We start from the raw sequence: 25,901 nt of genomic DNA on the forward strand, positions 1-25,901 counted from the left end.
GATTATTTACTTGACTAAAATCTGCATTTATTAAGTATAGTAGTTGAGTAAATGTACTTAGTTACTTTCCAACACTGCCTATTTGTAAGTTATTTTCTATTTTTCTATTTTATGAATCCTCTTTAGCGAGACAGTTTAGAAACGACGCGGGAATAATCAGCAGAGTGATACCTCCTTCTGAAACAACCCATTTCCAACAGAGTGAGACGTCTGTGGCCGTTTCTCAATCGCGAGGATGCTGGGTAGTCGCGTACTTCCAAGTCACTTCCTTCAGAAACGAAGCAAGTATACTTCCAAGCGACGGCTACGGAAAACGAAGAAGAATGGAACAGGTGTGTCACTCTCTCTAACGGTTTCCACATAAACTGTACCAAAAATATATACCTCACGATGTCTATCTAATTATGAACTTGCTTTACTTTCACGGAACACAGCCTCGACATTTCCCCCAAACCAAGGACGCGGCCTCGGTGGAATTCCAAGTATGCTGGAGATTGGAACAGTCCTTCGGCGGCACTCGATGACGTAGCATCCTTGAAATATTGGCTTGGAAGCCAAAATCCTCGCGATTGAGAAACGGCCTGTGTTTCTTCCTCCTGTTTGACAGCAGCTCCGGGGCGGAGACAGGGAGGAGGAGGAGAAAGAGGCGGAGGAAGAGGAAGAGGGGTGCGGACTGCTACCGGACAGGACTGTGCGGAAAGCAGAAACTGGAATCTTCCTCCTTGGCTGGGCGGAGGGAGGAGGTGGTAGACGGTGTTTTTAGGGAGGCTAACACTGAGATTGGAGACCTGGAGCTCCGTCTGACAGCATCAACATGGAGCTGGAAAACATCGTGGCCAACACGGTGCTGCTGAAGGCACGGGAAGGTAAGGATGGAGATGTTTGACAGCCTGTAAATCAACAGGAAAAGTCTTGGTAGATAGGGATGTCAAGCTCGCATGATATAGTGTAATATGCATTCAAACCGATGCACCGGTTGTCAGAATTAAAGAGTGGGTGGGAGAGACGTGTGCAACATTTTCGGTTTCCTGGTGTATGAACACAGTTGTTACGAATGGGTGCTTTCAATTGCCTGCTTTTCTTGAATAGGTTTGGCGTGATTGTGATTTATATGTATATGAAACATGGAGTATTTGAGGTCCGGAAGGGGTTGTAAGTGTAAAAAGCGGCACATCGGGTTTCCCTTGCTGATGTTGCAGCATCGTCGTTTGCGAAACAGGATGTTGAGGCAGAGCAGATTCACGTACAAGGGTTTGTACTCATGTGCACATTCTGCTATTCTGTGTTTAAACATTGAATAGGCATTTCTTAGCTATGCATTGAAACCTGTGTTTTGCAGAGGTAGGAAGTAACTAAGTACTATTACTCAAGTACTTTACAATGTTGAGGTACTTTCCATTCCATGTTTTGCTACTTTGTACTTCTACTCCACCACAATTCAGAGGTTAATCGTGTACTTTTACTCCACTACATTTATTCCGTACCTTTTAGTTACTTTGCAGATATAGATCAATGATTGACAATATGATCAAAACTGAAATAAGACTTTAGTTTCACCTGGATTAAATTCATAAACTACTCAGCAGTAAATACAGTTTTTACAATTAGTTCCACCTTTACCAGCTTTGATAACACTTTAATGCATCAATAATTATGATCTAAACCTATAATGTGAAATAGGCCAATCTGCTAAATTAGTACTTTCACTATTGGTACACTAAGTATATTTACATGACAATACTTTTATAATTGTACTTGAGTAAGATTTTGAAAGAAGGACTTTTACTTTTAACACAGTATTCCTACACTTTGGTATTTCTACTTTTACTTAAGTACAAGATCTGAGTACTTCTTTCATCATTGGTTATCTGTTTGTAAACCCTCATTTTAAATAGGCCTTTCTTGGCTATGCATTCTAGATTTTGGAAATGTAATTCAAATTCAGTGGTGGAAGAAGTATTCAGATGCTTTACTTGAGTAAAAGTACCAATATATTATTGTATAAATACTGCATAACAAGTCATCCATTCAAAATCTTGAAAAGTACAAAAGTATTATAAAAATACTAAAAAGTAACCATTGTGTAGAAAATGTGCCTTTTTGTGTATATATAATTATATTTATGTATGTGACATATCTAGATAATATTGTTGCATCAAGTATAGCATTTTACTGCTGTAGACAAACAAAGTTCTGATTGACTTTTTGTAAAAATAAATTAAATAATTTCGCTCTTTTGTGACTGAAAGAGTTAGTCCTCTAGTTTAATTTTAAGTGGTGCATTTTGTTCAAAGTAGCTAAAGCTGTTTAATAAAGTGGAGTGAACTTACATTATTTCCCTTTTTAAATGTAGTGGAGTAGAAGTATAAAGTAGCATTAAATGGAACCACTCAAGTAAAGTACAGATACCTCAAAGTTGCACTAAGTTACTTGAGTGAATGTACTTAGTAACTTTACACCTTTAGTGATTTGTAGGTTTCCTAGATTAAGTACCTTTAGGTGGTCAGATATGTCTAAAATGCAAATGTTCCAGAAAAGTTTGTTATTGTTTTTGAAACTGGAGAAAAGGTTGCAGTGACTTATTGCCAAAATAATCCTAATGCCATCTGCAGAGGGACACGAAAAGATGAGTGCTGTGATCGCTAACGCCGGTTTATCTGCTCAATTTAGTTTATCCTTAGTGCTCTGGGGCCTCATTTATAACGCCGTGCGTAGGATTCACGTGGGAAGGTTGCTTACGTAGTAGAAATCCAAAAAATAGTTACAGAAATGTTCCGACATTTTCCGATTCACCAAACACTGCGTACCGGCGAGGAAAGTGCGTACATCACTTCCTACGCCGGTTTCCCTTTATAAATCACAATCGACTCGAAATGCGGTGCAGCTTTTGCGGGCTTCACGTAACGCCCATATTTGCCTATAAATAGTCAAAGAAACGCCCATTCATTCATTCTGACTGACTTTATGAAGAAGATCGCAGGAAATGACGACAGAACAGCTAAAAAAGACATCTCACACCGTGTCAGATTTTGGTTATTTTGGGGAGGTCGAGATAAATCATATTGTTTGGTGGATGCAGTTTGAACCAGAGTAGCAGCATGGAGGTCGGATCGTCACCAAAATAAATAAATAAGTGGTCCGAAAAAGGTTCATGACAAAAAAAATACACATAGCCTTCCTCAGGCAGTGTGTTTGCACCGGGGACAGGAGACCCCCCCCTTGATGAGAGACTGTAATAAATGATCGTGGAATCCCTCCGGAGTGGAGTCATGACGACTGGATCTGAATTATGTTTTCGTATTTGGTGGTTTGTGTCCCAGCTGTGTGCAGCGTCTCCACTGCAGCAACTCTATATCCACCAGTTAAAGGAAATACAACTAATGTGTTGTGTTATATTAACTGTACAATTGACCACATATGGTGTTCTTAGTTTCCATACCTCCTGTGTTTTATGAGCGACTTATCAAGTCTTAGCAAACGGCATAAAACATGATTAAACATGGTAGTATATAAAACCATGCTCGTACAACCTATAGAAATGCAAAACCGCATCATTTATGAGAAAACATTTCATAACATTAACACAACATATTTGAGGTGGTTTTAAATAACATATCCGTATTTATTTATTTCTCCAAGTTATGTTTTTGTGTGCACTGAGGAGTCTCAAACAGGCGTTTGTTTAATCATTTTAAGATTGGCTTTAATCAATGTTTGAAAATGAATTCTTCATATGATAAATGAGAGGTAACATTTTATTTATGGTATTATTTCCACATATTTCTCTCCATTCTTCCTTCTGCCAACGGTGTCGCAGTTTCTCGTCTCTCCCGTTGTTGTGCTTAGTGCGTACGCATGGGTTAGAGTTTGCGTGGAGCACCGCACGTTTTCCCGTCAAGTTAGTATTTTATAAATCGCAAACATTGCGTAGAAACTGGCGTACGCCATTTTTCGAGCGTATATCCCTTTATAAATGAGGCCCCTGGGCTTTAGCCTCTGTTAAAGCAGCATTTTGCCCATGAGCAAGGCAACATTCCTCCCAGCAGCAGACAGGCCTTGACCTCTGGATTCCCTAGAGCCTTGACAAGATGTTCTTTAATATAAACGATAAGATTAATATATATATCATGATTTATTGCCCTAACAGACTGTGTTTGATGCGGGTATTAGGGTGAGGGTTAGGGATATAAAGTATTTTGAGAAAGTACAACATAACAGAGCAATGTTGAGTATTATGCAATGTATTGCATGTCAAAACACCCACGAGAAGGCCTCAGAGCACGAGGTGTTTTTTCTTTTTAGAAGACTAGATTTTAAGACTGTACACTTTGTATTCAAGCTTATAAAAGGGGCACTCCACAGTTGTTACAACTTTCCAATTGCTCATATAACACTGTATGTCATCAAGTAAGGCTTATGAGATTTTTTAATTTGTAAAGAAATCCTCTCAAAAAACATTGCTGTCATCATAGAAAAAAACCAAAAACTGAATGTTGCATTAATGAAATTGTAGGCTCCACCGTTGTAATTGCAGAGTTGTGTTGTAAACATTAAGATTACATGAGCAATACTACAATGGTAACATATTTACAAGTAAAGGTCCTGCAATCAAATGCTTACTGATGTAAAGGCAGACATTTTTTTAGCATAACACTTAACTGTAAATCACTTCAGTTCAACTTTATCAAAGTTCAATACTAAATCGCTAAAGTCCTCCTTTTAACTACAATTTGCTTCCACTTCACATTACCGCTGACTATTTTCCAAAGCCATTTAATTCCAGTGTGCATTTGAAATCAAGTTGCAGTGGCCTAAAAGTATCTTTATAGCCAGCGGCCATTTGCTTATCTATACTGTTTAAAAGACAAAGTCCTTTCTCTTGATAGCATTCTCTCTCTGAAGTTGTTTTTTTAATGCTAATAGTATTTTTTTTAAAGTAGCCCTTACTTCTTGGATTTAACAACCCAACAACTAAGTTTGCAGTAATTTGTGGAAGAAGGAAAAAAAGAAGTCTGCAAAACGAAAAATGGGCCTATAGAATTGGAACAAAGGTGTTTAAGATGGTGTCAAAGTTTCAGGGTGGAGTTTTCCTTTAAAGAAACCAACATTAGGCAACTTCCTATGTGCATGGATGTAAATGGCAGGAAGAGAGGAAACAAAAGTTTGAAATTCAATGAGAAAAAAACCAGTGTGGCGCCAGTGTTGAACCCCAATGTTAAGTAGGGCAAAGGGATCAAACTTATAATGTGTCATGTTGGGGAATCTGTCTTACCCTGGATAGAGTGCTCACATATTGTTTCTTGACTTTTAGCGCCACTTCCTGTGTGAAGAGACATGTTCATATCCGACAAAGTTTCTTGTTTGTCCTGTTCTTTATAGTTTTGTAGTTGTATTGGCCCATTTAACTCTAACAAAACAGTGTTTCCTGAATTTCCAGCTACAGAAATTCAGACTGCTTATCAAATATGACCTTCACATAAGCAATTGTATACCTGCAGACACTACTCAGAGCTGAAAAACAAAAAGTTTCGTCTTAAATTAAAATACAATTTAATCTATATTCGGATTTACACTTAATGTTCTCCAAGAGATACTGACATTAAAAGATCAATCAAAGTGAAATAAGCAAAAGTAACATATAAACATGTTTCCTAAGAAAATCCAGCTGTTTTTAAATTCATCGATTTCATCTTGAATCGTCCGATGATATGTGGTGGAATTCACAGGCATTCATTATGTGAAGATCTTGATGAACTACTTCCATTTTTAATATGCGAAACATCAGATTCATAACCTGATAGCGGTGCTTTAAAAGACACTGTGGAGTTTTTGACCACAAGCATCGCCATGGAGCCCTTTTTTTACAATAGGGTTGCTGTTTTGTTTTTCTTTTTATGCCATGATGATCGATAGTCGGTGCGGGTAATGGGCCAACAAATGTGGCAAGTCGGAGACAGAAGTAGGTAAGAAAGGCTGCTAGCAAGCGAAGCATTTATCCAAACAATGCCACATTTGAAATATATTAAGAAATAGCTTTGCAAATGTTTTGTAAGCAAGGAAGTGCATTCAACTTCTATAAGACTATTAGTTAATTAATTAACATAACATTTATTGGAAACTTTTTGAAAATCCTATAAGTAATTTTTCAATCAAAGATCCCGAACATTTAATGCTTCTTGCTTCTCCATTGTGAAATGTTAATACTATTACCAGTCTTACACGACAGAAAACTGCACATCCTTTGTCTGTTGATTACAAAAGAAAATCCCTTCAGGCTCTTGGAAATGATAGAGTCACTATTAAATTATGTTTTACAGACAAAACAACATCCAACACATTTGTCAGGCCTTCAGGACACACACCATGTGCTTCAGTAACACTGACTATTTATAATTTACATACAGTGTCTTTCTTTCCAAAGAAAACTCCAGAAGGAATTGTTCTGCCTTGATATTCTAGCTGGAACAAGTTGGTGAAACAGTTGAACTGTTGTTCAGGGGACACATTTGTAGAAAAGAGGTAATTTAAAAAAGGAACAGATGTGTTTTTCTTTATTTTGGTGTGACATGGTATTTTTTTGGCGGTGGGGATGTTATCTCATGTCAGGCTGAACTTTAGTGTCTTAGATACCGTTTCGTTTTTGATTGAATGTCCTTCCTCTAGTTCAAAACAAACGTCGTGTATTGTCAAAAAAAGATCCTTCATCCTATGTCAATGTGGGATATCTTCCTCTATGATTAAAAACTCATTTGCCTGCTTTCTCTCTAATTACGTATGTTAATAATTTTGTGGCGAATCAGTGTTTCAATGTCTTCCTGTCTCACTGACATGCTGTTTGTCTTGATTTACATTTCCACTAATGCACACAACGGACTTCGGGGATCTCTGTTATCAATCAGCTTGTTGGTAATTCTGCGGCTGATATTATCTTCTGTTTCCCCGAAACAAACAAAACATCTTGTTTGCATCGTATCTATGACAATTCACTTTTAGTAGCAGCCGCCGTGCAGTATTTGAATAGCAAATCCTGGAGCGAGGTATTGACTTTTCTCGTTGTCAGAACACACAGTGGGCTGCTGTATTCACAACAAGCCTCTGTTATCACTTTATACTTTGACTATTTCATTTGATCCTAAAAAAGGAGCTGAGTTGATAAAAATCTGGATATATGCATCTGCTTTGTCTTTAATATGAACTTTACACTCCCAGCTACCAGTTTTATGAGCAGCAAGTATTTTTAAAATAACCCTTTTTTGCCCCAAGTTTTGCCTTCCAAGCAACATAAAGCAAAGCACCAGACCCCTGAATAAACACTCACATCTCACAATCAGTGTTTTTTATGTCGGCTAACAGAAATAATAACTCTTTAATTAACATATGTTGGAGGTCTATGTCAATAACATAAGTGAACTGAGTTTCCTACAAAAGCTTATTGTACATTCTTTATATGTTTTTTAAGTAAAAAAACAGACATTTAATCTCTACTTGAGAGTCAGAATAATTGTTAGGGAGAGTTTAAATGGTTAGTTGAAATATTAGTTAACAATCATTCAAATAAATCACATTGATGATTGTTTAAGTCATTTTACAATGAAACAAGGCCAAACCTTTGCTGGCCTCAGCCTGGCGAATATAAGGATTTGCGGTGTTCTTAGTTTTTAATCATTGTAAGCTGAATATGTTGCGGCTTTGGACCGCCTGTCATAACAAGTCCTAAACCTGTTATTCTGGGGAATTGTGATTAGCATGTTTCACTATTTTCCAACCCATGTTGCTAATACAAAAATATCAGGTGTCTTTGAAATTGAGTAGTTTCACTGTACATGTAATGGAACCATTTATATTGATATTATAATTGGTTAGAATATAATAATTGTATCTATTTTATTTGTATTTTCTGAACAATCGTGTCAACAGTTTGTGAATTTATTCTATCCCTCAATACTTGTAATTTTTTGAATACCATTATTGGTATTTTTTTAATACCATTATTGTCTTACTTTGTATTTGTCCCCAAATAATAAAAACATTTTTGAATCAAGACATAGATACAAGATGATTACTTTGAGAACACTTTTACAATCATATCAGGGATCAGCATCATATTATCTACATGTAAAGGAAACGTAATGAAAGTTAAATCTAATACAATGAGCATCATGTTGGCTCTCGTTCTTGTTATTAGATTGAAGTGAATGAAGCTGCATCTGAAGCTACATCATTGTAGATCACAAGCTTTTGAAAGAGGACAGGAATTTGATCCGCTGTTTATTTGTTCTGATTGTTGGAGTGACGTTGGCCCTTTGTGTTTTATCCGGCTGCAGTTTCTCAAGTACATTTTTATGGCTGAATGTTATACCATACATGTTAGGACATTTTGTTGACTTACATTAATTGCTAAAGAGCGCTCTAACACATCATACGTCATAGGCTAAGGGGCGGGACATCTCTAAGCGGTTGACCAATCACAACAGAGCTGGCCAGCTAACCAATCAGAGCAGACTGGGCTCTGGTTTCAGGAAGAGGGTGAAAAGAGGCAGTATGAAAAAAATAAAGACGTGTTTTAACATTAAAGTATGTAAACATTTCACAGTAGAGGTACATAATTCAAATATGAAACCTGAAAATGAGCACAATAGGGCCCTTTTAACAACATTGTATTATTACTCTCTTGCAGAAACTGCATTTTCTATGTTAATTTTTAACTATCTTCGCTCTTTTTGAATTGTGTAGTTTTATGTTTCATTTGACATGAGATGTCAACCAAAGCTCTTTGTATTACAGGAGGCGGCGGGAACAGAAAAGGAAAAAGCAAGAAATGGAAGCAGCTGCTTCAGTTTCCCCACATAAGTTTGTGTGAAGAACTGCGACAAAGCACAGGTAAGATACTGATGTATTTCCCCATTACAGGGAAGGGTTCTTATCTTGTTTCAAATGAAAGTCTTTGTATAGTCTTCTATGTGTTAAATGAGTCTCAGGCTTTTGAAAAAGATTTAAACACGTCTTGTGGAGGGATCCCTTTTCCCAGTTCAAAGGATGTCATGTGTGCGGGATAGACCAATATAATGACATTTCAACAACAATGCCTCCTGACATGGGCTATACATATACAATTTACTCCAGGACTACTCTATGTATAGATTTTGGTTATAGCTCATCTTATGCAATGCTCTTCGTTATTCCCCCAGTGTTAGTGGTGTCAAAGCATACACAGCAGCATCTGTAATTGAAAGAGCCGAGGGTCATCATTTCAGATGTGGATATGGTGGCCTTGAGGTTCAAACACCTCAGAAAACAGAATCAGCTTTATTGGCCAAGTTTATATACACATACAACAATTTTGACATGGTATTTTATTTCCAATATTGCCAATATTTATAAAATTGTTATAACATTTCTTGTTTATTTCTTGTCTTTTAATTTGTATTGTACAATGCCATTTCTTTTTATGCTGCAACACAAACATTTTCCAAATTGGGATCAATAAAGTACTATCTTATCTTAAAAGATCAATAGATTTTATAAATATATATCATTTACAGGTGCGGTGTCTGTTTAGTGTTACAGGTAAATGTTCCTTACACTATGTGACTGCTAGATACTTTACTGGTATGTTTTCTAGTATTTATTTACCTGTTTATGCTACTCTCAGCTAACTCGTAAATTGAGAGTGGTATCAATCTTATTGTTGTACTCCAGAAAGCAGATGCACATGGCCTTCCTTAAAGCAGCTTAGAAAACAATACCACCATCTGACTTTATTAAAAAAAATATGAAACTTAACTGAATGACCACTTACTAGCAGAATAGCTAATGCTAGCTAGCTTGTTTCAGATAGTCTTCATGGTCAACCCAGTCTCATGGCATTTCGTGTTCACCAACACGATTTTTAATCTATTGATTCGTGTTCACCAACACGATTTTCCCCTTTTTTCGTGTTTCACAGCACGATTTTAAAAGCAATGTATTTCTACTGGTAATGTGTTTCGTGCCTGCAGCACGTCTTTTTCTCCGGTCGGGTCGTGGAAGACCGGAAGCTGTGTGGTTCATAAAAACATGTTCTTACTCAATATCAAGCCACAATTATTGCTTTTATTTTAAATCGTATAATTTCTGACTTTTGTTGCCGTCTGTGAGGAAAATAAATGGGGCTCAGAGCCTCAGAATACTGAAATCTGTATTTTTAAATCTTTTTTTCCTTCTAATTTGTTATTCTTTTCAAAATAACACACTGTTATTTACTCACCAATAACACACAATTATCCTTGCTTTTATTTATTGGTTTAATTCCATAATCTCTGGCTTTTTTGGCGTTCGTCAGGAACTACATTTCAAAATAAAAATAACCGGAAACATCCATCCATCCATCTTCTCCCGCTTATCCGTGGTCGGGTCGCGGGGGTAGCAGTTCCTGCAGAGAGCCCCAAACTTTCTTTTCCCTGGCCGACATCAACCAGCTCTGACTGGGGGATCCCAAGGCGCTCCCAGGCCAGTGAAGAGATATAATCCCTCCACCTGGTCCTAGGTCTACCCCTTGGTCTCTTCCCAGCTGGACGTGCCTGGAACACCTCCCTAGGGAGGCGCCCAGGTGGCATCCTAACTAGGTGCCCGAACCACCTCAACTGGCTCCTTTCGACGCGAAGGAGCCAGGAAACAGACGTAGGCATTTCGAGCGATTACCCAAGATCCTCAGCTATGGTTTAAGCTCGCTGATTGGATGTTTTAGCCGCAATGCATGCTGGGATTTGGGGTTTATATGATATGAAATCCGGAAAACATTTTAAAAGAATAAAATAATACGTAATTCTGAGTGTTCTTGCTTTTCTCTTTGAAAGTCATCACATAACGGCATTGTAATACACGGTTCGGCTGCATTACATTACATACATAAAGATCTGCCGTAGTTCTTTATTTATAGAGCCCTGATGAGAAGACCTTTTTTGAAAAACTGGAAGAAATGCCGCCGAAACTGAATACTTGACGTGGATCATAAACATATCAACAATTAAACAACATCTTCAATTTCTCTTCACACAATACGTCTCCTTGCAGTATCAACACTAATTCGGCTGACTTTTACATTTGATCTAATTCACAGATACACCATAACGGTGCACAGCTGATATAAAAGGACTTGTCGTTTTTAAAGATATTACTGATTTTCTTTGAATGTAAGAATGTAAATACTGAGTCTGAAATAGTATAGCAATATTCTGTAAAATGATGTGAAAGCATGAATAAAACTACACATCTTCAGATGTTGTACATACATAAGTGTCCTACACTAATAATACAAAGTTATTATGGCTGTGTGTACCTTGTGTGCACCGCCTAGTGGTTAAAGCACGTTATTGAATTATTGTTTTTATGTGTTATATTTTAAAAATATTAAGAGTACATACTTTCATAGGGGGAAAGTAGAAGGTCTGTGATAGAAATATAGAATATAAAAAATCAAGAAGATACTATAAGTGATCTCTACAATAAAACAGTTTAGTGCAGGATGTACGAAGATATTAATAGGAGGATGTGCAAAACAGAAAAACGAATTAACCTTTATTTAAACATTAAATAATACTTTAGATTAAGGTCTTCTTTTAAATAAGAAAAAACCGTTGGGGGTATCTATCTACAGATAAATATTAAGCCTGACAAAGTACTTAACGTCTAATATATTGCTTTCCTGCAATGTTAACTATGTTGAAGCACTTATTTTAACTGATATTATACATATGGATTATACTGTTATGTATGTAGATAGAATAAGAAATGTGCAGAATATGACAGTTTAATGGTGGAGGTACACACATATTGATAGATGTCTTGTAATGCACTGTTGAGGAACCTGTGACCCAAGATTTTCATTCATTGGATACACCATAGTTGTGTATATGATATGTCAATAAACCTTTGAAAATCTTGAAATCTTGAAAGGGATGTGCAAAATAGCCATAATATACAGTCTTTAATTAACTATTAGTAGAGAATAACGAGTAATGAATATACTTTATTACTCGTTTCCATTCATGTCAATTGCAGATAAATGTTTAGTCTTCTCAAGCACCAACTATCAAATATCTCTCCTGATTGTTGGCACTTGACAATCACCTTACCTGAATTTTACTCAGGTGTAACTAAAGTCTGATTTTTACATTACATTACATGTTACTTGTTAGACGCTTTTATCCAAAGCGACTTACATACTCAATACTGTGGGCAATCCCCACAGGAGCAATTTGGGGTAAAGTGTCTTGCCCAGGGACACAACGACATGCTGACTGCAGTGGGGTTTGATTTGATTTAAGGGTTGTTTATATTTCACATCATTAATCAGAATCTGCAAAGTAACTAAAATAAGTGTAGTGAAGTAAACATACCAGGTTAACCATTGTAGTGGAGTAGAATTACAAAGTAACAATCAGCTGTCATGTGGGTATATTAATGCTGCGCATTATGGACACAAGCGATTTTCACCCATTTATTAATTATATGTTTTACATTTGATAACACCGATGTGTTTAATACTGGCAACTTCTAATTGTGGGAAAAACAAAAACGTTCAGTAGAGACGTCCCATAGAACATTTTGCGAAACACAATAGCCAGCATGTGTAGTTCTGGGGGGGCGTTCGATTCCAGTTTTGGATAGTCTGGCGTGGTTTCGTTCCATTTCACACAGCTGTTTGACGCTTAGCGTAAACTTGACGCACTGCCACTCCAACATCCAATCCCAGAGCTTGAAGATTAATCACGGGGACAGTAGTCCTAAACGATAGCTGGGGATTATGGGTAGTGTAGTGTCTTCGGCCATCCTAAACTCCTAGAGGCCTACGTCTGTTTCCGGTTATTTTTATTTTGAAATTCAGTTCCTGACGGACGCCAAAAAAGCCCGAGATTATGGAATTAAACCAATAAATAAAAGCAAGGATAATTGTGTGTTATTGGTGAGTAAATAACAGTGTGTTATTTTGAAAAGAATAACAAATTAGAAGGAAAAAAAGATTTAAAAAATACAGATTTCAGTATTCTGAGGCTCTGAGCCCCATTTATTTTCCTCACAGACGGCAACAAAAGTCAGAAATTATACGATTTAAAATAAAAGCAATAATTGTGGCTTGATATTGAGTAAGAACATGTTTTTATGAACCACACAGCTTCCGGTCTTCCACGATCCGAGCGGAGAAAAAGACGTGCTGCAGGCACGAAACACATTAGAAATACTTTGCTTTTAAAATCGTGCTGTGCAACACGAAAAAAAGGGGGAAATCGTGTTGGTGAACACGAAATGCCATGAGACTGGGTTGTCATGGTGGTGCAGGTCATTTTTTATTCTTGCTAAACTGTGTTGCAAATGTCCTTGCGCAAGTCCTTGAAATGTGTTTAAGTCATGCTTTCTGCCTAAAGAAATCATGAATTCTCTCCAAACTCAACTTCCTTGTAAAGGCAGAAGAAACAGTTTTATAAGCCATCAGAAACTAATTATATATATATTTCATAAAAAACCCAACTCAAGAATCCTCAAACCAACAATTGAAGTTACTATGTATAAATACATATAATGTATCCATCAATTGATCTTATGATTTGTTAATACATTAAAAAAACACCAATTAAAAATCCATTTTATTTTTTACTATTACACAATTTACAAATGTTGTACTACTTTTGGTATTGACTAATCGGAGCAGACAATGAGTGTTGTTTTTTTTGCAATTGTTAGGCTTCCTGTCCAATCCGCAGACAAAGAGCATAGCTTCTGTTTTTCTTTTTCTTTTCACATTTTCCTTTGAATTTCTATAAAACCTAAAGATGTTGTCGGGACAGTCACCTGATTAGTCATGAGAGTACACTGAGCTGATCAGCTAGAACTCAATGTTATGCTTACATTCTCTTATAAGTTCAGAGTCAAGCAGCTCAAATCTGTCCTTACTTGACTCCTTTCTATATCAAGCAGATCAGTGATCCAGTTTAGGAAAACTACACGCATGAAAACTCTGAATGCATATACAGGCTGAAAAAAGTCTCGCTCAAGTAGTGCCACAGAGGAAACTGTGGCCTGCACAGAAAGAGGAAGCAGACTGATGTTTTTGCCGTTTTAGCTTGCAGTATGGTTACTTTCCTTTTAACAGGTGGCAGGTTGGAGACAGAGAGTTTATGAAAGCAGAGCAGACAGAAGGACTCAGATGTACAGATATGAGAGTATGGGAGGAAATGCAGGGTTTGAGTCGAGGAAAAAGTTTAGCTGGTGTAGAAAAAAGATCAATTTAAAGAGAGTTTGAACTTCAGCTCTTGGTTGTTGTTTTTTAGCGAGCAGACCAAAAGTTATATCCTGAGTAACAATACATTTATTGTCAAAGTTTGATATTTTTTTAATTAACTTGGGAACATCCCCAGCCTCGTGCACAAATGTGGTTCGTGTAGATTGGTTCCATTGATTACGGGGAGTCATGCTAAAATATAATTAGGGTCAAAACAAGTTGTAGATTTATCTGCAACAATTAATCTTTAAACTATTTCTTCAAGCAAAAAGGCCAAGATTCAAGCATGTGATATGTGATTATTTTCTGGTTGTGTTTGTTTGTTTGAGACACTAATTCGAATTGGTGTTTCAGACTGTTGAACAGATAAGAAGCCACACATCAAAATGTTTGACTTGATTAAAGAGAGATACTAGTATTTTATTTTAACGAGTGTCAGGTGACTTCTTTATCGCAAAACTCTTTATTAATGCCTTTAATTAAATGTTGTTATGAAACAAAAAGAGCTTTCTCGTTGGGTTTCTGTCATGAAGGTCTGTGATATTTTTAAAACCAGATGCACAACAGTGATTTTCGGACTTTCCACTCATTATGTAATAGCTTTGTGCAGCTAAGAAGGTGGAGTTTTATAATGGACAGTACTTGTGATAATATAGAGCCTTAATAAAGCTGCGGCTTGGGAACCACCTTTGAATTATCTCAGCTCAGCCAGCAGCATGGTGAAAAGAAAGAAATAGAAAGTATGACATGTCATTTAGCTGCAACTTTATCCAAAGCAACTTATATAAGATTGCCCAAGGTCGCTTTGACATGTTGACTTGTTTTGCTTTTGTCGAATTTACTGTACTTTTGATTAGTGCTGCGTACCTGGACTCACATTCAGGTTCAGGTCCGGACTCAAGTCCAGAGGTTCAGGTTCAGGTCCGGACTTATAAGTCCGGACCTGAACCCATGGCTTGTGTCAAGTTGTGTGAGTAACTAAAGTGAACTTATTGTGAGCTAATTATCAATTGAAAATTAACTCATAATCAACTCAAATTCAAACTCATCAGGTTTATTGTGCTCCCTTCCAACTTGTGTCTACATTTCTCTACAAAGTACAAATGTAAAAAAAACACTTTTTGTCACTTAGTCTACAAATGACTTATGACAGCAACTACAGTGAACTACTACAAAGTTCAAATATTTATTTCATTTACCAAACTAAAGTAACCAAACAGTCCCTGAGCTGACTGAGCCTAAATCCCTAAAACGTTGCTGAAAGGTAGAGTGTAGAGTAGACTATATGCATTACACTGTTACACACCTACTATACAGTATAGACTACACTGTAGTGACTGTACAGTCAGAGTGTACTGTACAGTCTGTACACCATGTATTTTCTACAACTCTACATGTGTACATTATACAGTACATACTACATACATAGTGATGTACATACATACTGTTAGAAATTAAAATCAATGTTGATATGACGTAATTTTGAATTAAATACACTATTTAATTTAAATCAGTTTTATTGTGAAAAAAACGGAAGTTCACACTATTAATTTAATACTTTTATTCTGAAAATTATTCACTTCCGGTTAGCATTAGCATGTGGCGAAATGCTACGTTTTCAAACCGTGAATCGAAGGTGAAATGACATGTGATGTTGTACACTGAGCACACTGGGATTAGCACTCATTTATTGACGCTGAATAACGTTTATCAGGGAATGTTTAAATAACCACAGACACCAGAATACGTAAGTGCTAGTTTTTTTGCGAGTCCAAGTACCGGTTCCCGACGTTCCGGTTTTAACCGGACTTGAACTGGTACGCAGCACTACTTTTGATTTTGAATGACATTGGAGCACAAATATAGTTAATGTATAAATCTCAATGTAAATACTTAAAATAGGTCAGATGGAAAAATGTTCTCATATATTTCAGCCCTGTGTGTGGTTAACTATAGCAACATGTGATGTCAGTGTGATGTGAAATATTACCTCTATTAACATGTTTATAGTGCAGTTCCTATCCATGGGCCGAGTCAGTGTGACTGCATACATGGCAGCCAGGCCTTGTAGAGTAAACAAACACAGGCCACATTGTTAGGATCCATTAAAGAAGAAGCATTGAGGCTGATGGCGACCTGTGATAAAACGTATACAGCCTTGAGGCGCAGTGGCGACAGACAGGCTGCTCCAGGATCATGACTAGGAGCCACAAGACTTCATTCATGTACTGTACCTTTAGTGTGTGTTGGAGCTATAACACCAATAAGTCACATTCAACAGGAAAAGTACATTACATTTGAATTTTAAATCTGGTTTTATTTCTAATACCTGCCGGCTAAAGCAGATGTGGAAAGTTACTACATCGATTACCCAAGTACTGCACAGCATACACAAGTAATTACAATGAAACGTCATCTTTTGCCTCATTGATTTAAAATATAATTATCGTTAAACATGTTAGGGAATTGTCTCGCATGGCGGATGTGGCCCCTAACCCTGGAAACCCGAGGCTAAGGTTAATAGTACTGAACTTTTACTCCCAGACTACAAACATTTGTATGACGTCATCAGGCTGAGAGAAAAGGCTATTTGTCTCTAGAATCAGTTATTGTTTTGCAATACCCTCATTCCTCAACGAAGTCTTTGTATGTATAAAAGTAAGGGTATTTCAGTTTTATTTTTCATATAGGCGCAACAACTGCCCTTCACTTTGCAACTTGACAAATGAATGAACCTTTTAACCTTGTCATCTATTTAGGACATGTAATGTTATTAGCATTTAAACAGTTACGTTGCCAGCTTATGAAACAGTAAATGCGGCCTGAATAGAAAGTAAAAGGAACAAAACTGTATTTGATGAAGCTGTTCAAATCAATTATAAACAAATGCAGAACATCCAGAGACCCTCAGTAGATATTTCTTCTTTGCAGACAGGTTTCTTGCATTTGTGGAGTTTTTCATTCTCCGTCCGCACCACTTTATATTTCATTACCTACATTCATTCGAATAACATACAGTCATGCAACAGCATATTACAAAAAACACCATGACCATTCTGTGTTAGGTCATTGTGTGCTTTTGATTCTTTGTCAGTTTCCTTATATCCTCAGAACTTCAGATGTGAATGCTAATGCTAAATATCCTGTATGTCGTATTGAATTTGGCTGAAGCAGTTTGTGCTTACTTGATGTGTCTTTCTTCAGGAAACCCTTCCAGAGCAGCTTCTCTCTAGAAAGGTGCCATGCAAATAAAAGCTTTGATTTCAATGAGTTCAGTCGAACATGCCGTCACGCAGACTGTGACACAGAGAGACAGGACGTTCAGCTGCACAAAACCACAGCTGTGAAAAGCTAATGTCCCAGTTAGAGGAGCAGACAAAATACTGTAAAATGTTAAATCAATTATAGAAAAAGTGGAAAATGAAGTGTGAGAGAAAGAAATGTCAATAAGACAGCTGATAAGATATACAAACATAGATAGAGAGACAGTTATGACAGATTTGATAAAACCAGAAAAAATAGGTGAGTGGGAGGCAGTCTCGAGAAAGACATTCAGGAAACTGTTAACTGCCTTCTGTTGTTATCTTCTTTTGTTTTTGTCTTACTGCCTCTCTTGTTGTTCTCCTGTTTGTCTTATATCATCATATACAATGCAGGCAATATGCAACATTACTATCTTGCACTTTGCCTAACTTTTAAAGACTTGTGGTTCTGTTCACACAATGTTCTTTACTAAGCTATCACATACAGGTCCGAACATTTAACACACATGCAAACCGTAACCGTAACCCTAACCCTTACTTAAGTTACAGTATAAATACCACTGTCTGATAATACCCTTACAATTGCAATTAGACATCCTGAATTGAAATGCTACTCAAGAAATAGAGCAGATGTATTATCAGAAAAAAAGTACTTCAAAAGACATGAATGGAAACTGGAACATTACATTACATTACATTGCATTTAGCTGACGCTTTTATCCAAAGCGACTTACAATAAGTACATTCGACCATGAAGACACAACCTTGAAGAAAACAGAATCATATAAGTACATCAGGTTTCATAGAGCCAAACATTTCAAGTGCTACTCAACTGGCTTTAGGTAAGCCAGTCCTTTATTAGTATAAAAGTGCTTCGTTAATAGTTCTAACGCTCGAAGTGGAGTCGAAAGAGATGAGTTTTCAGTTTGCGCCGGAAGATGTGCAAGCTATCTGCCGTCCTGATGTCAATGGGGAGCTCATTCCACCATCTTGGAGCCAGGACAGAAAACCCACGTGTTTTCGCCGATGGGAACTTGGGTCCCCCTCGCAGCGAGGGCGCAACGAGTCGTTTGGCTGATGCAGAGCGTAGTGCACGCGCTGGGGTGTACGGTTTAACCATGTCCTGGATGTAGGAAGGGCCAGATCCATTCGCAGCATGGTAAGCAAGTACCAGTGTCTTGAAGTGGATTCTAGCAGTTACCGGAAGCCAGTGAAGGGAGCGGAGGAGCGGAGTGGTGTGGGAGAATTTAGGAAGGTTGAAGACCAGACGAGCCGCTGCATTCTGGATGAGCTGCAGAGGTCGGATGGCACATGCAGGTAGACCAGCCAGGAGGGAGTTGCAGTAGTCTAGGCGTGAGATGACGAGAGCCTGGACCAGAACCTGAGTCGCTTTCTGAGTCAGCTGGGGACGTATCGTCCTGATGTTGTAAAGCGTGTATCTGCAGCAACGGGTTGTAGCAGCGATGTTTGCAGTGAAGGACAGGTTGTTATCTAGGGTCACACCCAGATTCCTTGCAGTCTGAGTCGGGGAAATAACTGAGGTGCCGATGTTGATTGTTAGGTCAAGAGTGGGACAATCTTTTCCCGGGAGGAAGAGCAGCTCAGTCTTGTCAAGGTTGAGCTTGAGGTGGTGAGCAGACATCCACTGAGAGATGTCAGCTAGACAAGCAGAGATGCGTGCAACGACCTGGGTCTCTGAGCGGGGAAAGGACAGAATTAATTGGGTGTCGTCAGCGTAGCAGTGGTAAGAAAAACCATGCGGGCTAATGACTGATCCGAGCGAGTTTGTGTACAGGGAGAAGAGGAGGGGACCAAGAACAGAGCCCTGAGGGACCCCCGTAGTTAATTGACAAGGGTCGGACTCAGACCCTCTCCAAGTCACCCTGTAGGTACGGTCTTTCAGGTATGAGGTGAGGAGGGAAAGTGCAGAGCCTGAAACTCCAAGTTTTTGGAGAGTGCGAAGGAGGATCTGATGATTCACCGTGTCGAATGTAGCAGACAGGTCCAACAGGATGATGACAGAGGAGAGGGATGCAGTTTTGGCAGTGTGCAGTTCCTCCGTGACAGCAATGAGAGCAGTTTCTGTGGAGTGACCTGCCTTGAAACCAGACTGGTGCGGATCCAGAAGGTTGTTCTGATTGAGATAACAGGAGAGTTGTTTAAAGACAGCGCGTTCAAGTACGTACAGGAAACCAGGTCCACACTGGTATAAAGTAATGTTTCAAAATAAAATGTTCCCCAAAATGTATTGTAGCGTTTTAATTGTGCATCTGATTGATGGTCAACAATCTGGCTATCCATTGTTAACTTGCATTGCTAGTCAACGAAGCACTAGGATTTCACAAGTTCCCACCATATTTCAACCTCCTTGAATAAAACATGAGCTACATGTCAAGATGCAAATATATATTACATTTGTCTATATTTTTGAAGCAACTGATAACAGCCGAATCCAGTAATAATTGTTCAGTTTTGGGGATTTGCATGCAGTTGAAAAGACTTCAAGGAATCTATCAAAAAAAATGTGGCATCTGTGACGTCACAGATGTTTCAGGAACTTCAGAACACATTTATTGAGTTTATAACCATGTGTTGCTTTAGGCACTGCAGTGCTTTAAGCTACATGTAGTCATATCCGTTCGTATTTCCTGGAAACCACCATAAAAATCAGTACAGAATATCATGGTAATCAATGTAATAGTTGCTGAGATATTTTAGTCCAAACTAAGGTGATGGACTGACCATAAATGATCGTGCAAAGAACAACAACACAGCAACCCTTTAGAGTACGGAGCTAATATTGGGAATCCACGGCATAATGTCAGCTTTTTTACTCCTGCCTTACTTTATTCTATAAAGAGATAAGAGGCGAGGTGCTAAGACCTTGATCCGGTCTGAAACCCGTGGCATCATAAATTCTGTGCGGGGACCTTGAGGCCCGACAGAGGCCTCTTTGTGTGCGCTCTCTGTGTGTTGATGTACGCCATGTTCTGTACAGTCCTGCACTCCTTTCATGTACATCACACCTCCAGTGATCTATAGAGAAAGTCCAGTGATCCACGGCCACATAATGAAAAATTCCCAGAACTGGGGGATGTCCCATTTCACACATGAGTAGCCAAGCAGCTTCATGGAGCTAATTTTTACAGTTTTCCATAGGATATAATGGGATGGTTGTAATGTATGTAAACAGGCATTGTTTACTTTCAATGAGAAATGTTAATTATTAAAACCATGGAATAACCAGATTGCCTTTTAGATATCCCACTCTCCTGTGACATCCGGTCTCTAAAAATGTTTCCAGCCATTATCTTTATTGGTCTTTTTGCCTTCGGCTCCCATTTACTTCACACTGTCCTGCTCTGTTCACTTTGCAGCATGACTAGAAAGTGTAATATGGCAGAGACAAGAGATAATCAGAGTCGAACAGAGGACAACAAGGAGAACATAGCAGCGAAACAGAAGCGCAATAAGTAGAAAGCAGAAAGAACTCATAGTCAGTGATTGGAAGTGACTCAGCTAACTGGTAAGAACACATACAATGTCAAACAATTAAAAGAGGCACTCCACCCAAGTTGTGCTGATTTACTGTACCATCCACGGAGGGTGTGACCATATGATGCTATTAAGTGTGTTTGACCTCGACTGAAAGTCAGTATATCTCCGCTTTTGTTTTATCTAAACCATATTTAACAATCTCTTAAAAGTCCCCCAACTAGCAAAGACTTTGACATCTAATCTTTTTTTCAATCAGTAAGAATATCCATGTAAAGTTGTCGATTCCAATTTATAACCAGTAATTGTAGCCATTTATTCGATTTATTTTAAAGCATTTGATCCATAAATCAAGTTCTTGCTACTGTTTCTTTAATATGTAACAATGATGGCATTGAACAAACTTTATTCATGATTTCTAAACCAACTGCTGACATATTTTGACAACTACTAAAAATGCATTAACGTCTCTTTTTCACCCGATGTTAGTAGTAAGCCAGGTCACTTTATAAGGTCTGCAATTTTTTTTCGAAACAAATCAAAAGCTCATCAAATATCAATTCATGTCAATAAAAAAATAAGAACATGTGCATTTTAAACTTCAGAGGAACATGCTCCAGCAAAAACAGAAAATACCCATTTGACTTTTAACTTTATAGAGAAGTGCTTGTATTGTCCTGATGAGGATTTTAATGCATTATGATTTACACACATTTAATCTGCAGGAGGTGCAATGCAAAAAGGGAAAACAATCATAAAAACACAAAGAAGAATGAAGCCATACAAATAATGGAGGCAAAACACGTGAATGTAAACAATGCGGGTTTAAATATATTCAAAAAGTGGCGTTGCAAATGTATATGTTGCAAATATTTACTGAGAGGAAATTAACTTGAGACATGGGATAGTGCTAGACACTAAATGTAAACAGAACGATGTTTGTCTAGAAGTCAACTCCACAGAGTACACGTAAATATTTTCAAGCTTAAAATAAAAAAGACCAAACAGCCTCTCCTCGCCGCAAAGCCCAAACCAGAATACTCTTTGATTAGCATGTTTAGCTCAGGTGCTAGCAGTTGTATATAGAGATACAGTAGAGACAAAAAGCAGCAACACAGTCATTTGTTAGTTTATAATCCCATTATTGTGGAGTTTTTCTTCTCTTCTTCGAGTTTGGAGTTAATCATTGTGTGAAAGCCCTTAGAGACTCGGTTTGTGATGTTAGTTAAAGCAGATGAAAAGGCTTTGACTTGCAGATCATTCAGCCTTTTTTCTGTCCTCTCCTCTCTCAACGATACACTGACCTCCCTGCTCTTTGTTGGATCACAAATCCCTGAACACATTTGTTTGTTCATGAACCTTCCTGCGTTATTTTGCATCCACATGAGTCACACATGCAAATCAACATTTCCTTGGTTTTGTTTTTGTCCCGAGGCTCAGATGGGCAGATGAACTCAAACAGCCCCAGATACTGTATCTATCTAAAAACCTCCCCGTAAAGTAGGTCTGCTACTAATCATCATTGAAATAACTATTATGGCATCATGTATTAAGTGCCTGCTGCGCAGTGAAATGTGCAAACAACAGGTCATATTACCAAACTAATCCAGGGATTGCCAGAACATTTTAAATCATAATTGTAACCCATTCAAAATAGTATTCATATACTATGTTACCTTTAGCATTACTTTAAGCACGTCGTACCATGAACACAGCTTAATCATTTTCTTGATAAATCTACTTTAAATAATACATCTATTTTATTATTGATTAAAGGGGCCCTATTATGCAAATGTTCAGATTCATACTTGTATGTTGTGTCTCTACTGTGACATGTTTCCATGCTTTAATGTTCAAAAAGCTCTTTATAGCCCAGTCTGCTCTGATTGGTCAACCGCGTAGAGATGTCCCACCCCTTAGCCCAGTGGTTCTCAAACTTTTTTCACTCATGTACCCCCTTTGAAAAGAAATTCAGCCAAGTACCCCCTGATCAGCGCAAAAACTATTTGTTAAGGAAAAAAAGCCTATATAAAGAGGTACAGTGCAGCGCTGCACCATCAGTGTCTGATTTATTAAAACAACAACATTGTAACTGAGAAGCACTTAAATGCTACACTTCAGATGTTTACAATCCATCACTAAATTCATGGCAAACCAATTTTAACATCATGCAATAACACTGAGACGACATTAGTTGCATTGAACTGATCTTTTTAATAAGTTGTACAATTTAGTGAGAAACATGGGCTTGTGCTTCACTGAGGATCTTTGTCATTCTGACAGGGAGGCAAACTGCAGTTATTACACTTCGCGTTTTGAAATATGTGTAACTCTGTTAATATAAAACCCACACTGCTAAAACTTTGTTACTTTTCCTAAAATTGGTATATTTATTTATTTTGGGGCGTGGGGAATGAAGAGAAAAAATATAGTAGCATTTTATGAGCATGGGATTTTGACCCCTCATATAAACATATGTATAATGCTGCGCTATACTTTGCGGCCACACGCCGTTGCCAAGCAACGCTTATTGTTTAGGTGTCCTTTGATAAGCAGGCAGTCATATAATTAACTAGAACTAGCTAGATCTGATAGATTTGGACATAGACGCGAGTGAAGTCAGAGTTAGACCTAACACACTTAGCTAGTTTATCTACTCTGGAACTAGCTAAACTAGTTATAAATATATTTATTTTTTACTGTCGGTCACTTATTAGAGGTTCAGCGAGCTGCACGAGACTGACGGGCTGTCAGGAGAGGGAGAGGAAAAGAGAGCACCCCGTTTATTTTTCCCATTTTATTATCCAGAATTACTGTAAACCTTTGAATTAAGTAGTTAAACTACTATTAGTAGTTTGTGTAAATGCATGTGTGTATGAATTATACGTTTTTGTTGTTGTATGATTTTAGTAGAATAAATTTAAAAACAAATTTAAATGTTTTTTTTTCATTAACATAAAATAAATCTCACGTACCCCCTGCAGTACTCCAACGTACCCCTAGGGGTCCGCGTACCCCTAGGGGTCCGCGTACCCCCATTTGAGAACCACTGCCTTAGCCTATCACGTACACTGTGTTGGAGCGCAAGCCAATAGAAGCACAAGTGTTACATAGTGAGGTCACTATGTTGCAAAGGAGTCCAATGGAGGTGTTTCCGGCAGGGGGGGAGTGTGAGGGATTTTAGCCTTTGCAGACCATTTACAAAAATCTATATCACACACTACAGGAAAGGGAAAACCCCAAAAGACAGAATAGGGCCCCTTTAATCAATATATTTTTTGCAAACATTCAGAAAACTTTGAAAAGTTCTCAAAGGCATCAAGATATCCAGTTTACACAGAAGAGTAAATAAAAATAGAAAAATATCCACATTCGAACCAAGGAATTAACTGAATATTGCTTTCCCTGCAGTTGGTATTTCTTACTGCTGTGCAGCTATTGATACATTTCCTTGAGGCTTGTTGCGTGGTTATGAAATCCATTCACCAACACATTTTAATATGGTGAAATGTAAAAGAAATATGTTGCAAAAAAGACCCCTACCGGACACAACTCCAACTTCTTCTCATTCAAAGCTTTCCTCTTGGTTGTTTTTCTCACTTTCACCTGTTGCACTTCCATCTACTTTTTTCCACTGCTCTTTTAATAAAAATCCTCCGTGAATGGGACTGCAGATCTATGCAAATCACAGTATGATTTATGTTACTGGTTAACAACAGCAGCTGTGTGTCTTCATATTTGACTATTAAATGTGTCAGCGTCACGGTTGTATCTGTTACACTCCTCTCACTCAGTCAGATTTCCTGTGTGGATCACGTTGTTACTTACTGTTCAAATAAAAATAGAATCAGTAAATCACCTCTGAATTACTCAAACTCTGTACATTAGGTTGTGGGTTTCGCTCTCTTTTTGTCATACATTTCTAGCAGTTCTACCTGGTAACATGTCGTTAAATTAACAATTTATTTAGAATTTATCTTTTGAATAGCCGAAACTGATCTGCCTTTTCCTTTGTTTTACTGTTATGCAAGTGTGTTTATTTTTGCGTTTTCTATGTTTGTTCATTATATAATCTTTTCAGCCATCACTTTTTAATTCCTTTTCAAATGAAATGTCTTCATAAAGCCATTTCCTGTACAATCACATCAATAGAACACAGTCTGAATGTATTGTGCCAGTGCACATTTTAACTAAATAATTGGATCAATCATTAAATACAGTATGTGGTGTTGCTGTGTGATGTAGGCCTGACATTATACAGTAATATAGATCATAAATATGTAGCTTTTCTTAGGAATAATATAAATGTTCCTTTATTTAATTCCTCCACTATAAAACCTTGCAACACATGCTGGTGGTTGAAGGAACGGCGCACAAATGCATGATTTATTTTTGACACATTTTGATTAAACAATGTCTTTATATTAAAGTTGTCTCTGTGTCTCTGCAGAAAAGGACTACGGCAGCCTCTGTGAGCGGCAGCCTATCGGACGCTTTTTGTTCCGGCTGTTCTGCGAGACCCGACCTGAACTGAGGCGCTGCGTCAAGTTCCTGGATGCTGTGGTAAGAAGTCTCTCTGTGTGTTTGTCTTATTCCTGTTTGTGTTGGAGAGTTTAAGAGATTTGTCTCAAATGCCCTTTTCCATGACTACTAGTGTGGATAAACAAAAGGGATGAAGCTTGTGTGTGTGTGTGTGCATGTGTGTGGGAGAAAGGGGGAGAAAGGGGGTCTCAAGGACTTGTGTTTCTTTCTTCCTTGAAACGCTCCTCAATTCCTGTTAAGGAATGGAGGGGGGGATGTGAATGTGTTCTCCTATTCTGCTCAAACAAAAAACATGTTAAATGAAGATGAGGGTAAGGGGCGAATAAACAATGGCACATGACAAG

General features: G+C 37.8%; 1 protein-coding gene across 2 annotated transcripts in view; it reads left to right on the forward strand.

The window, feature by feature from the left end:
- The first annotated feature begins 491 nt into the window (after positions 1–491).
- Positions 492–25,901, forward strand: part of grk6 (G protein-coupled receptor kinase 6) — a 48,960-nt gene continuing 23,550 nt past the window's right edge. Inside the window, exons 1-3 of one of the 2 annotated variants that reach the window (XM_034223065.1) lie at positions 492–866; positions 8,785–8,880; positions 25,466–25,578. In XM_034223065.1, coding sequence (XP_034078956.1) covers positions 815–866; positions 8,785–8,880; positions 25,466–25,578 — 261 coding nt within the window. In that variant the 5' untranslated portion in view covers positions 492–814. Of the gene's footprint in view, positions 867–8,784; positions 8,881–15,982; positions 16,005–25,465; positions 25,579–25,901 lie in introns of those variants that run through there. The other variant, XM_034223066.1, reaches the window with a different exon arrangement.

The sequence above is a fragment of the Gymnodraco acuticeps genome, unplaced genomic scaffold (genome assembly GCF_902827175.1).
Source record: "Gymnodraco acuticeps unplaced genomic scaffold, fGymAcu1.1, whole genome shotgun sequence".
Classification (NCBI taxonomy): Eukaryota; Metazoa; Chordata; class Actinopteri; order Perciformes; family Bathydraconidae; genus Gymnodraco; species Gymnodraco acuticeps.